Here is a 15233-nt window from a genome sequence, read left to right on the forward strand (position 1 = left end):
TTTATATGCAACTGCTCCTGCGGGCTGACTTCCTTCGTGCCCATTGCCTGCACCCCTTCGCATGAACATATACTGACCTCAAGGGACAGCGTTTGGTGCACACCAGAACTTTTCATACTTTACATCTCTGGGAAGCCAAACTGCCTGCCCCCCACCGTGTCTCTATAACGCTTTCAGATAACTCCGCCCTGGCAGAGTTCCCCTCAATAGTGGTGCCACAGTTCTCCGCGGCCAAGCCAAAGCACGGGGTAAGGCATCACATTCTGACAGAGGCCCCCCGCTCCATGCCAGAGCATGCTGGCTCCCTCCCGAACAGCTTAACCTAGCGAAGGAGGAGTTCAAGAAAATGGAGGAGCTAGGGATTGTGTGGTGCTCAGACAGTCCCTGGACCTCTCCCCTCCACATGGTGGCAAAAACAGTAGAGGGGGTGGACCCCATGTGGCGACTACTGCCATCTTAACAAGGCCACCATTCCTGACAGATATCCCATGCCCCACATCAACATGCACGGGGCACAGGTGTTTACCAAGGTGGACCTCATCCAGGGATACCACCAAATCCCAGTTCACCCCTAGGATGTCCCCAAGACCATCCCCAAGACCGTGATGATAACCCTTTTGGCCTGTTTGAATTACTATGCATGCCCTTCGGTCTGAAAAACTTTCCAGTGGCTGATAGATGCAGTGAGCCTGGACCTCCCATTTACATTCATGGCCACATGGCCAGCCAAAATATAACATCCCCAGAGACTTAAAGACTTGTCAGTGTATGTCCGTGCAAAGGGGTGCACACCAGCTGCTCCTACAATGACTCTACGAGGGCCCCTACAGGGTCATCAGGGATAACGGCTCCACTTACATCCTCAACGTCAGTGGTAAGGAGGAAACCTTTACCGTCGACCGCCTGAAGCCGGCATATCTGGACTGTAACTATCTGGTCTCCACTCCTCCCCTGTGATGCAGGGGCAACGGACTACGGCCTGATCGCCGGTTCTCGGGAGGGGGCGGATTGTGCAGTGGCCTGCACACAAAGACGCAGACTGCCCCACAAAATGGCTGAAGAATGTGGCGACTGCATGGACCTGGGGGTGACATTGGCAGTCATCGCAGGTGACTTCCTGCATGGTAGGAAGACGAGGAACTGTGGCGGAAACGCCAACAAGTCGTCCCAGGCCAGTGCTCCGATGACGTGGTGCCCTGATGACGCAGCGCCTGGGCCTATATAAACGTGAAAGACAGTGCAATAAACCAATCTCTACTTCAAGTCTTTGGTGTGTGTGTCGTTCTTCTCCACATCCACGTAGCACAAACACTGCATGCTGACAATAAATCTGAAATCTGATGGGCATTCTAATTCCTCATTTAATCTTGATTAAGAATCCTGTAGTTCTTCAGTTCAAGACACCAAAGTGTCTCACTTTTTGATGCTCATTTTAAACTCAGAAGTACAAATTGGTTTTTCTTCACCTTCAGAGGTTTGTGTTACATTTGTGACAGGAAATCACGTTGAACTGTGCCATCCTATTCAGTTAGTTAGACTGAGGGGATTTTAATTCAGAATAATTGGATTATAAAATGGATCTCTTGAATAATTGAAGTAATTTTGAATGTTTGTCATGAATTGTACTCCAACTGATTTTTTTTTCTTGATCTCTCACCAAAATCATCTTCACCACTGACATTTATCAGGCTATTTTTTAAGGATCTTAAATATTTAATGATTGTCAAGTTGTATTTTGTTCAGAAGATAATTTTGAGCATCCAACATATTTTGAGTTTTTAGTGCCAGCAAATGATGCAAATGAGGCTTCTCCAGTATTTTGTATGTAATTGCACACAAACAAATTTTGTTGTGATTGTTTAAAAGGCTTTGCCTTTAACTGAGATGTCTTGTCCTTGCAGATTAGCTGAAGTAAGATTTGGTTAGGTATTTTAGTAATTTAACAAAACATTATTGTTTATATATTGTAGACATCTACCATGCCACATGAGTTCCAGATAGATGAAGGTATTTTGCCTGGCATGATGCAAATGAAGTTAATGGGATTGATTTTTTTTTTCCTAGATGTATTTGAAAAAATTAATGGATTTGGTCACCTCAGAGAATCCCAAAATGCCATACGAAATGAAAGAAATGGCTTTGGAGGCATTAGTTCAACTCTGGAGAATTCCAAGCTTTGCTACAGAATTATATATCAACTTTGACTGTGATTTCTACTGTTGTAATCTTTTTGAAGATCTGACCAAACTCCTTTCTAAGGTACATTTTATAAATTTACTTTAAGGAATTATTGACCCAGTCTATTTTTCATTGTGGGAGTCTTTCTCAACTTTGTTTGTTCAGGGCACTGATCACAACCTTTGTTTCCCCCCCCACTCGCACACCACTTGAAGTAATCCCTTACTAACCACAGAGGCAGAGGATGCCATCAGTTCTCTGTGGTTAGTAAGGGATTACTTAAGGCAGTATATGAGTGGAAAGAAAAAGGTTGAGAACCATTGGTTTAAGGAATTCATTATCAATGCTATACTAAATTCTAGATTATAGAACTGAGGTAATGTAAACACGGTAGGCTTTTCAAAATGTGCAAAAACTAACTCTAGTGTCTGCCAGTCACTAGAAAAGGGCAATTTAATATTCTGAGTTTGTTAAAGCTACATTATACTTTGAAAGAAAATATTAATTTTAGAACAGGAAGCCAGATGTGAGAATGTGCTTTTCAGAATTTCTGTGTCGTGTTTACTTTATGGGCAAGCCAGCTTCAGACTTCCCTTCAAAATATACTTGTGATTTAAATTTGCTGCATTTTACAATTATGAACTTTCATCCAGACAAGTTCATTGAATTTTGGGAATGTGATTCATTTGGAATGTTTTTCTAGAATGCTTTCCCTGTATCTGGACAACTGTATACCACTCACTTGTTGTCACTTGAGGCCTTGTTAACCGTGATCGACAGCACAGAGGCTCATTGCCAAGCCCGAGTTCTCAATAATACACTGCAACAGGACAGGGATGGAAGCACTCTGACAACAGAAACCAATCACAACCAAGAGATCTTGAATGGTAAGTACTTGTTCCTTTTTAGTCTCTCAACAGTTGGGCAAGTGCTACCAAAATAATAATTGTATTTTTGACACACTTAATGAAAACTTTACTGTTGAGTAATAATGCTCACATAACTTGACACTTGTGTTAGACATTGCAATAGAAGAAAACTATTCACAACCTACTTCTTTGCTTAACATCTATCAGATTATCATTTCAAATGTGCAAGGTGTTAGTGATTTACCTGGCAACTGAAGCTTGTGCTCTGCATCTGCTGGCACATATTAAATTTGCAGTCTCATTTCTCAAGGCAATATGTTTTTCTACAAATCACTTTTTAAAATGTAGCAACATTGGGATTATCTAGAGGTTGCCTTATTATGATCTTCTGTGTTATAACTTGAAAGTGTGTTATCATCGTTGTTTTCTTTCAAAAGAGAATTGAGGATATATTTTTAGGGGAAAATGTGGGCTGCAGAGAAAGAGCAAGAGAATGTGATGAATTTTGAACCATTGCAACCATAAAGAGCTAAGTGGTCCCATGTGTTGCAAAAAAATAATTTCAATAAAAAAGTCATTGCAAGTGTCTTTTTCATTTGTGAATCAGTCGCTGACCCAAAAATACAAATGGCTGAGTGACAGCTGTTTTATAATTGAATTTCATTGACCTTGTTACTTGATTGTGTTACTTTAACATGTGTACCATTAATTGAAACTTGACCAGATATCACTTGGGAAGGGTGGACAGTGGGGAAAGAAATGCTGCATTCTACTTGGATAGTTGAATAGCATTATTCACTTATTTTCTAATGATAAGGAACAAACGTATTATTTTATGGTTGACTATTGAACATAACTTTTCACCGGGAAATATAACAGTCCTGCACGTTAGAATGAATAGAATTTGCTGACCTGAGACTAAGGAATCTCTATTCCATGATGTGTGGTGTTCTTATTCCGTGTTTGTACTTATTTAAGCATGTTGCTTTGGGTCGAGTTTAATGTCCCAAATGATGGCAGAGAAAGAAAGAAGCTAGCAGACAATGTGAGTTGCAGAGGGAGGGCAGGCATTCTGAAACTGATGTTTAGGTTTGGAAAAAGACTTAAATGTTTGGGTTGAATTTGGGCTAGTAGCAGTCTCATTGACGATCATTTCATTAGTAAATGAAGGAATAATTCTTATTTGCATGGCTTGAAAGTAGCCTAAAAATGACCACACCATGACTGCCTTTTGAGTTGAGACAGAGTTTAGTAATGTTTGCAATCTAACTTTTTATTGAAATTCAATGAGTGATGTTTACGATCTTTTCATGCTCGACTTGGGAAGATAAGGTATTATTCTGAACATAATTGTTGCTGCAGTGAATATATAGTTTACATTTATTGTTGATAGCCCTTTGTATTATCTATTATTTTGTACCTTGGACCATTGAAATAGTGTTCTTAAAATAGTACGGAATTTTTATTGGTAGTAAATGCCAATGTGCTAGTGAACACCTGCATGCCATCATGTTATGTGCTCAAGGATTTCAGGGCAAGCCTTAAGTAAATAATAATGCAATTGGTGAACTAAAGTATTTGGTCTAAATATAAGCAACTCATTTCTTTCATGAAATGCAGCACAGCTGAAAATGGTTACTTGGTGTACAAATTAATTAGTTACATTTTTGGATATTAATTTTTTTCAGGATCAATGAAGATGTGTGACAAATCTAGAAAATTTAACAAATAAAACACTAATTTTTAAACAATTAAAATAATAATGATGCTGAATAGCTATTTTTATAAAAAATAATTTCTTATGAAGGATTGTATTTACTATTTTGCAAGTATTTCAACTAGTAAAATTCCCTTTGGAGATGGGAACACAAGTATAACAGTATTTGCTATTTTAAAGTCAATTACAGGATGACATGAATTGTGTTCTTAATAAACCATTGCACTTCTAGATTATTCTGCATAATTGAATTATAATTGTTAACATTTGTTCTATCTCTTGCTGAAAAGTTCTCAACTACACTACAACTCTGATTACCTGAAATCAGATTCTCTGAAATCATTTATCTGAAATTTAAAAAAAAAAATTCGAATAAATGAGAATATCCAAAACAAATCAGAAATCCTTATTTATCCAATTTTTTTCGGAGCCAAACTGACCCGGAATGTCAAGCTGCCAGCAAAAGCGGTGACCTCAGGTTGCAGGCAGCAGTGGGGATGTTGGGCTGCTGTGGGGGCAGCGGGGATGTCGCACTGCTGGTGACAGCAGCGTGGTCCTAGGACTTCTGGCGCCGACAAACCGGATCTTGGGCTCCTGCCACGAGCGGGGCCTCGGTGGAGTGACGTGAGTGATCGACGGCGGCCAGCATTTTTTTTTGGTGAGAATTAAATATTACTTTAATGCTTAAACATCCTTCTCTTGTCGGATGTTGTTGTTTAAACACTGTTACAAGTGATTTGCTGTTGCTACTGGGCTGTTTTTAAAAAATGACCAGTTCTCAAAAAAAAATTATCCTACACAGGCCTGGTCCCGACCATTTCAGATAATCGGAGTTGTACTCGACATGAACTAATTTCAGATATTTTCTGAATTGCTATTGACTCATCACTTGCAAAAGTATTATAATTTCAAAACGTGATACAGTTTTGACTAAAATTTTGATCATGGCAAAAGATATTTTTGGTAGGGGGGAAAAAAGTCACATTATATTATTTTACATTTTATTGTGTACTTAATCTCTAAATTGTCCACTGGATGAATAATTAGACATTGCATTAGACAACTTGGATAAATACCAGAGCATGAGAGAGAATTTTTGACCATTGAGACCTTTTGATCAAAGATGGTAATATCCTAGATTTTAATAAGGTTCCCAATGAAACTTATCTTCAGGCATCGGTAAGTTTGGCTCTTAACTTAGGTTAGAGGTCTGTTGGTGATTTCCTGGCTGTGATCCAGCCCCCAGTAGAGCTTGCTGGAACACCAAGCATCTGCATTGAGGTATTGGAATCTGTTCTTAGATGTTCCCTCAGGTTTTATATAACATTACTAAAATATATATAAATATATATAAAACCTCACAGTCTATCAGGTATGAGATTTTATATTGTTTCAAATACTTGTGTTTGCATCCATACTGATAATTACATTTAAAATGATGATTATGAAGAAAATTTTTCTTTTGAATATTTAATGATTTTCCAAACTTAAAATCAGTTATCAACATGATCAGTGTCAATGTTAACAGTATCAGCATCGACTACAATTTACAATGATCAAGCTCTTTTCATCTCCCTCCCTCCCCACCCTTTACATTTAAACTTAACTAACCATAGTTACACACAACATTCAAGACACTCACAATAAAGGTAAAAGAGAAAATTACTTTTTAAGAAATGTGGTGTTTTATTAGTTTCTAAATATTGTGGCTGTTCAGTAATTGTGGAATAGACAGATTTGACAGATAGCAAAACTGGTGTCATTTTGCCATCAAACAGCATTTTGTGCATGACTTCCCTTGATGGGTCATATGTGGTCCTGCCCATGCATTGCAATTGCATTACTTGAAGTTCCACTGAATGTCTTTCCATGTGCCTCCAGACTCTTTACAATCACTGAGTTTTCCTTTCTGGGAAACTTTTGGTATTCTGCATTCCTCCAGTGATGCCCAGTAGAAACTTGTGGAATGCCACCTCATCTTTCACCAATGCATGTTTCAGTCCTCAGCACTGAATGTTGAACTTGACATTTTTTTTCTTCTTCTCCACAGAAATGGCTGGACATAAGTTTTCAATTTGTTTCTTTTCTTTCCCTCTTCTGCCTCCAATTGATAGTGTTTAATGTAAGTTATTTAGATGATTTTGGTGTGCACTGACTGCTTCACCCTTTCCCCTTCAAATTAAAAATGCTTGATTCTCACTTATCTAATTCTGATAAAGGCCCCTGACCTGAAATAATAACTCAATTTCTCTTTCTACAATGCTGAGTGGTTCTAAGTTATCTTTTTAATTTCAGATTTGCAGTTTTTGACTCCAGTTTTCACACACTCATATTTGTCATACACAATCCCTGCACAATCTAGATGTTGCCCAACAATTTTATGTGCATAATTGGGTACAAAACTATTTTTGAACAACCTGAGGAATTGAGCATTATGTAATTCAAGTTGGTCTGCATTTTCTTTTCTTTTCAGGTGTTGAAAGGACAGGGGTGAATCCAGCATCAGCCCATTTAGATGTGGAACCATCGCCACCACATCCTCCCACTAGTGGTCAGTTCATGGCTCAGAAAATGAAAGTGGGTCGGCAGCTTGAGGAAAATGAAACGGGTAAAGATGTACCAGGTGGGAACAATCGGTGGTTTGAATTTTTTTTCTGCAATCCAGATATATAGAACTTTAATCTTCAGCATTGCATCAGGACAGTAAACCACATGGTAGGAATTGGAGAGTCTGTCCTCTTGTTTGTTTGCCTCTAGTTTATAAAAACAGCAAAATTCCACCACAGAACTTGGTCCTTTTTAAATTAGAAATTGTGTCGCCCTTGCTAAATCATATCACTTACTTTTCTGTAATTTCTGGCACCAATCTTTTCAGTATATAAAGTGACAAAGAGAAGTTTTGATTAGTGCAGTGGTAAGCACAATACTATTACAGCGCCAGTGACCCGGGTTTGAATCTAGTATTGTTTGTAAGGAGCTTGTATGTTCTCCCCTTGTCTTCGTGAGTTTTCTCTGGATGCTCCAGTTTTCTCCCACGTTCCAAAGATGTACGGATTGGTCATCTACATGGTCACATGGGTGTATTTGGACAGCATGGGGTGGAAAATCCTGTAACCATGCTGTATTACTAAAAAAAATAAATTGCCCTTGAATAAATGGTGGTGAATTAACTTCTTGACCACTAGGATTCTGTTATATTTTAGTTACAATGCTTCTTTTATTTATAAAAAAAATAATTTAAGGTCAAAATTCAAGAAATGAAGGTGAAACTTTTTTCTGCTGCAAAAGTATATTTTATACTTTTTTTTGGCTTAAAGGGGTCAGAATGTTAGAATGTATTTTTCACCAGGTATATTGACAAGCTTTCAAATATGAATAAATTCTGTTACTCATTTATAATAGAGAAGAAGACACCCAAGAAACCACCCCGATTCTCTACTTTCCTACCAACTGCTCAAGAATTACTGGAGATAAAAAGCAAGAAGAAGGTAATAACGACTTTTTTTTTACAAAATTAATTCTGTGCATTTGAGTGACTATACATAAGTTCAGAATAACACATGTATTCTCTTCCATTACAATTTGTTCTTCCCACCCACCAATTGCAATATTGCCTTGAGGCATCTGGATCTTGACTCTTTATCCCATGTCCCTTGTCTTCAATTTGTGAGAGAAGATGTGAGGCCAGTCTGTGGAGATCTCATGCGCAAACTAAAGTGTACCTTAAAAGGTTTCGTGAATTGCCTGACATATTTAATATTAAAAACGAGGACTCTACAACAATATTTTTGGTTGCTTTCAGTTTCCAGATGGTAGAGTTTTATCATAAAACTCTACCATCTGTTAAAAATTCATCTGGAACATTTGAGGACTTGTTAGCTCTTGGTTGCCTATGCCATCCTCATTACTAAATGCTTGTTTTATGCTTGTGTAACTGTACTCCAAAGTGGTACATTTTTGGAGAGAGAAAAAGCACCTCTATGTTCTTTAAAAATTTGATTTTTTTTATTGTGGTATATTTTCTTTTTTCCAGTTACTTATCACTGGAACAGAACAATTCAACCAGAAGCCAAAAAAAGGCATTCAGTTTCTTCAAGAGAAGGGCCTGCTTATGTCTCCCATGGACAATCGTGAGGTAGCTCAATGGCTACGGGAAAATCCCCGACTGGACAAGAAAATGATTGGAGAATTTATTAGTGACCGGAAAAGCATCGAACTTCTGGATAGTTTTGTTGGGTATTGAAATGCATTTAAAAAATATTTTTAGAATTCCCCCCCCCAATACATTGTTACTTAATGATGTGAGTGCAGGGATTGGTACTGTGAACCTGCGACCTGGCAAAGCTGAAATTTTAGTGGAGGTGGGGAAGACTGTTGCTTGTCTCAAATACTTATTTCCCCATATATTTAATTGATTGATATTAAACTTAAAACTGACCAATTTTGAGCACCAACAAGGTATTGTCCTTAATGTCATAACTCTGGATGGTCTTATGTTTTGCCAATTTTGGTGATTCATGAATGTTTCATTTATTTATGTTCAAGGATATAGCTAGTTGTCGAGCAATGGTTTTGTTAATATCTTTATTATGAAAACATGATTTTCTTTAGTGCTTATTTACAACTGGATCCAAATGCCTTCCATTTCTAATCAGTTGACATTGAACTTTAGGGTCAAATAAAGCAAAACCCCTTTTGTCCGGAATTCAAGCAACCAGCAAAAAAAGGGGAAGACCGGCAGCGCTAGTCGGGTGGGCGGGGGAGGGGTGGGGGGAGAATGGCAGTGCAATTGGAAGGGGTTGGGGGTAGACACAGCAGCACAATTCGGGTGGGATTAAATCTGGCTTTCCGAAATCTGGAAAAATCTGAAATTTGGTTCCGGATAAAGGATTGTGTACCTGTGACTAGTAAGGGACTAGAAAGGGTGGTATGTGGGTGGAAAGAAAAAGTTAGAAAAATCACTGTTTTAATTGTACCTAATTGACTCATTGTGTGCATTGTTTCATAACTCCAAAGGAAATGAGCTAAAGAAAATTTTTCTCAAGCAAAATATTTCAGTAACAATTGGGTTTAGAGCAGTGGTTCTCAACTTTCCCTTCCCACTCACATCCCATTTTAAGTGATCCCTTACTAATCACAGAGCACTTAGGGAATAGGAATTGCTTAAGATGGAATGTGAGTTTAGTTGTGGGGTGGGGGGCAGTTTGAAAACCACTGATTTAAATTTAATGCTCTTTTTAAATTTTTCTCTGGCTGCTTCGTATTCTCTTTATATTCCAAGTGAAGTAAAAACATCACAAAGCAAACCCTCCACCTATCATCCATTAATTGCCTTTTCCTTCTTTAATCTTGGCATTAATAATTAAACAGGAAAGATGCAAATATTTTTGCCATCTCATCTATTTGTACTTTGTTTACAGATAGATTTCAAATTTTCACTTTTCCTTTATTGGTGAGAAATATAGAACATAGAACACTTCAGCACAGTACAAGCCCTTTAGCCCTTGACGTTGTGCCGACCTATATATTCCTTTAAAAAAAAGTACTAAGCCCTCCCTACTCTATAACCTTCATTTTCCTTCCATCCATGTGGCGATCTAAAAGTCTCTTAAATGGCCCTATTGTTTCAGCCTCCAACACTACTCTTGGCAAGGCATTCCAGACAACCCCTGATGTCTTCTCTAGACTTCTCTCCCTTCACTTTGTACATATGCTCTCTGGTGTTTGTTGTTCCTGCCCTGGGAAATCGGCGCTGCCTGTCCACCCTATAGGTGGCTCTCATTCTTGTAGACCTCTAAGTTTCCTCTCATCCTTCTACGTTCCAAAGAGCGTCATAACCTTGCCTCTTAAGACTTATTTTTCAATCCAGGCAACACCCTGGTAAATCTCTGCACCCTCTCCATATCTTCCACATCCTTCCTATAATGAGGTGAGCAGAATTGAACACAATAATCTAAGTGTGGTTTCACCAACTATCTGTAGAGTTGCAAAATGATCTCTCAACCCTTGAACTCAATCCCCCTATTAATGAGTTTAATTAATGGGGTTGTTATTGGTCTAAAGTGACTACTATTTGGATTATGTTGACCATTTCTGTAAAATTAACACACTCATTGGAACTCCACAATTGATTTTAAAGAAGCTATGTTGCTAACTTGTGCTGTTGTTTTAAAATTAGGACATTTACATTCAACGGATTGAGAATTGATGAAGCACTGCGCTCCTATCTAGAAGCCTTCAGACTTCCTGGTGAAGCCCCTGTAATTCAAAGATTACTTGAAGTATTCACAGATCATTGGCATGTATGTCTTTTGAAAACTAAATTAAACTATATCACATTATTCCTCAGGATTACTTATATATCCTAAATGCACAGGTAATGGTTGGTAACGACTAACTATATTTTGGAAGCTATGTACCTGCTGTTGGTGTTCTTTGAGGCATGCTATTTAGAATATTTCTGTTAAATTATTCATTACTATCAGCTTTTAGAGGCTCATTTTAATGTCAGTATAGAGTGGTAAATATGTTTTTTTTAAATATTTTTAAAATTTTCACACTGTGAACCATATCAACCAAAATATGTACAAAAGTTTCTCATTAAATATACACAGTGGCATTTTCTCCCTTTTTTCCCCCCTTTCCCTCCCTTCCCTCTTCCCACCCCCCCCCTCCAAAACCCATAAATATTCAACATATACAATACAATAAAACCATTAAACAATATCTTCACACAAAGGAAAATAAACAAGAAAAATGCATCATCTATTTGTTACACACTGAATCTAGTTGTTTTGTCTTCTCATTTTAGGGGATGGAGGCAAACTCTCTCTGTTATGTTACATGTATGGTTCCCAAATTTGTTCAAACAATGTGACTTTGTTTTTTAAATTATATGTTATTTTTCCAATGGAATACATTTATTCATTTCCATGTACCATTGCTGTATTCTCATGCTCTCTTCCATTTTCCAAGTTGACATTATACATTTTCTTTGCTACTGCTAAGGCTATCATAATGAATCTTTTTTGCACATTATCCAATTTGAGGCCTAATTCTTTACTTCTTATTTTACTTAAAAGAAAGATCTCTGGATTTTTTGGTATGTTATTTTTTGTGACAAAAGACAAAGGAGGAAAAACCCAACACCCAACCCCAACCAACCAATTTTCCCTTGCAACCGCTGCAACCGGACTTGTCAGCCACAAACGAGCCTGCAGCTGACGTGGACATTACCCCTCCATAAATCTTCGCCTGCGAAGCCAAGCCAAAGAAAAGAAATTTAATATCTGATTTAATTCTTCCCAAAACGTATTTAATTTCGTACATGCCCAAGTTGCATGTAATGTTGTTCCCATTTCCTTCTTACAGCGAAAACATCTTTCTGATCATGTTGAATCCCATTTTTTTAATTTTTGAGGAGTGATATATACCCTGTGTAACCAATTATACTGTATCATGCGTAACCTTGTGTTTATTGTATTCTTCATAGTTCCAGAACATAACTTTCCCCATGCTTCATTTTTTATCTTTATGTTTAAATCCTTTTCCCACTTCTGTTTAGGTTCATAGTTTATTTCATCATTTTCCTTATCTTGCAGCCTAATGTACATGTTCGTTATAAATCTTTTAATTATTATTGTGTCTGTAATCACATATTCAAAGCTGCTTCCTTCTGGTAATCTCAAATTGTTTCCGAATTTATCCTTTAAATAAGCTTTCAGTTGATAATATGCAAACATTGTACCATGAGTTATTCCATATTTGTACTTCAACTGTTCAAATGTTAATAAATTATTTCCCAAAAAACAATTTTCTATTCTTTTGATTCCTTTCTCTCCCATTCTCTAAAGGAAAGGTTATCTATTGTAAAATGGATTATTGGATTTTGCGTCAATAATAATTTTGGTATTTGGTAATTTGGTTTTTTCTTTTCTAAGTGGATCTTCTTCCATGTATTAAGTAAATGATGCAATACTGGTGAGCTTTTATATTGCACCAACTTTTCATCCCACTTATAAAGTATATGTTCCGGTACCTTCTCCCCTATTTTATCTAGTTTTATCTTAGACCAGTCTGGTTTTTCTCTTGTCTGGTAAAAATCTGATAAATACCTTAATTGTGCGGCTCTATAATAATTTCTAAAGTTTGGTAACTGCAAACCACCTTGGTTATACCTCTCTGTTGATTTATTTAACACTATCCTCGGTTTCCTCCCTTTCCACAAGAAGTTCCTTATTATTCTCTTTAGTTCATTTTAAAAAAACATTCTGTTAAGGGAATTGGTAACATTTGAAGTAAGTATTGTATTCTTGGGAACACATTCATTTTAATGCAGTTTACCCTCCCTATCAATGTTAGCAATAATTCTTTCCAATGTTCTAAGTCTTCTTGCAATTTCTTTATTAGTGGCTGATAATTTAGTTTGTACAAGTGGCTTAAGTTATTATCTAACCTGATCCCTAGGTATCGGATTGCTTGTGCTTGCCATTTAAATGGTAATTCTTTTTTAAACTCTGTATATTCTGCGTTACTCTTTGGCATCATTTCACTTTTATTTGCATTGCTCTTGTACCCCAATATTTCTCCGTATTCCTTCAATTTCTTAAGTAATTCTTTTACTGACACCTCTAGTTCTGTTAGGTATACTATGATGTCATCTGCAAATAAGCTGATTTTATACTCCTCCTTTATTTTTATCCCTTTTATTTTATTTTATTTTATTTTCTATTCTTATTAGTTCTGCCAAAGGTTCTATTGCTAAGGCAAACAATGAGGGGGATAATGGACATCCCTGTCTAGTTGATCTACTTAATTTAAATTGGTTCGATACATATCCATTTACTGCTACCTTTGCCAATGGTCCATTATATAATGCTTTAATCAAATTAATATATTTTTCTGGTAGATTTAACTTTTGTAATACTTTAAATAAGTAGTTCCACTCTACCCTGTCAAAGGCCTTTTCTGCATCTAAAGCAACAGCCACTGTTGTTTTCTTATTTCCTTGAACTGCATGAATTAGATTAATAAGTTTACAGACATTATCCGCCATTCGTCTTCTCTTAATAAATCCAGTTTGATCTGTTTTACTATTTTTGGAACACAATCGGCCAATCTGTTTGCTAATAATTTCGTTATTATCTGATTTAAGTAGAGATATTGGTCTTTATGATGCTGGTGTTAATGGATCCTTCCCCGTCTTTGGTATTACTGTAATTATTGCTGTCATACATGAATCTGGCAAGTTTTGTGTTTCTTCTACCTGGTTCATTACTTCCAGGAGAGGAGGAATTAATAACTCTTTATAAAATTCCATTGGAAATCCATCTTCTCCTGGTGTTTTATTGTTCAGCAGCTTTTTTAATATATCCTGTACTTCCTCTATTTCAAATGGTTTTATTAGTTTGTTTTGTTCCTCTTCTTGTAATTTTGGCAGTTCAATTTTAGCTAAAATTCCTCTATTTTATCATCTTTCCTCTCGTTCTCAGTTTGGTATAATTGTTGATAAAATTCCTTAAAGTTTTCATTAATTTCTGTTGGGTTATATGTAATTTGTTTGTCCTTTTCCCTTGATGCCAATACAGTTCTTTTAGCTTGTTCTGTTTTAAGTTGCCAGGGTAATATGTGTTTTTTCTCCCAGTTCATAATGTTCTTCTCCACCTTATACGTTTGTAATGTTTCATATTTTATTTTTTTGTCCGTCAATTCTCTCTTTTTCGTTATATCATCCCTTTTTACTAGTTCCTTTTCTGTATTTACTATCTCCATTTCCAACTGCTCTATTTCCCGATTGTAATCCTTTTTCATTTTAGTTACGTAACTTATTATTTGTCCTCCAATGAAGGCTTTCTTTGCGTCCCATAATATAAATTTGTCTTTCACTGATTCTGTGTTTATTTCAAAATATGTTTTAATTTGGAGCTCAGTAAACTCTCTAAACTCTCTTTTAAAACAGCATGGAATTTAACCTCCATCTATATGTTCTTGGAGGGATGTCCTCCAGTTCTATTGCTAATAACAGGGATGAATGATCCGATAGTCGAACGTTATATTGAGTTTTCCTAACTCTCCCTTGAATATGGGCCGACAACAAAAACATATCAATCCTTGAGTATGTTTTATGCCTACTCGAATAATATGAATATTCCTTCTCTCTTGGGTGCTGCCTCCTCCATATATCCATAAGTTTTATTTCCTTCATTGATTTAACCATAAATTTGGCTACTTTATTCTTTTTGCTTGTCTTTTGTCCAGTTTTATCCAACATTGGATCCAAATTAAGGTTAAAATCCCTTCCTATCAATATATTTCCTTTTGTGTCTGCAATCTTAAAAAAAATCCTGCATAAACTTTTGATCCTCCTCATTAGGTCCATATATATTGAGCAAATTCCAAAATTCTGAGTATATTTGACACTTTATCATTACATACCTCCGTGCTTAGATCTATTATTTCCTCCTCTATTT

The 15233-nt window shown here is 36.6% G+C and overlaps 1 protein-coding gene across 6 annotated transcripts in view; it reads left to right on the forward strand.

Annotated features, from left to right (window-relative positions):
* Nucleotides 1-15233, forward strand: part of gbf1 (golgi brefeldin A resistant guanine nucleotide exchange factor 1) — a 214604-nt gene that overhangs the window by 145885 nt on the left and 53486 nt on the right. For all 6 annotated transcript variants that reach the window (XM_069885597.1, XM_069885594.1, XM_069885595.1 and 3 more), the window contains 6 exons: nt 2065-2259; nt 2882-3065; nt 7238-7387; nt 8167-8252; nt 8798-9000; nt 10943-11066. In XM_069885597.1, the coding sequence (XP_069741698.1) occupies nt 2065-2259; nt 2882-3065; nt 7238-7387; nt 8167-8252; nt 8798-9000; nt 10943-11066 (942 nt within the window). The remainder of the gene's footprint in view (nt 1-2064; nt 2260-2881; nt 3066-7237; nt 7388-8166; nt 8253-8797; nt 9001-10942; nt 11067-15233) is intronic.

Source organism: Narcine bancroftii, chromosome 6 (genome assembly GCF_036971445.1).
Source record: "Narcine bancroftii isolate sNarBan1 chromosome 6, sNarBan1.hap1, whole genome shotgun sequence".
NCBI lineage: Eukaryota > Metazoa > Chordata > Chondrichthyes > Torpediniformes > Narcinidae > Narcine > Narcine bancroftii.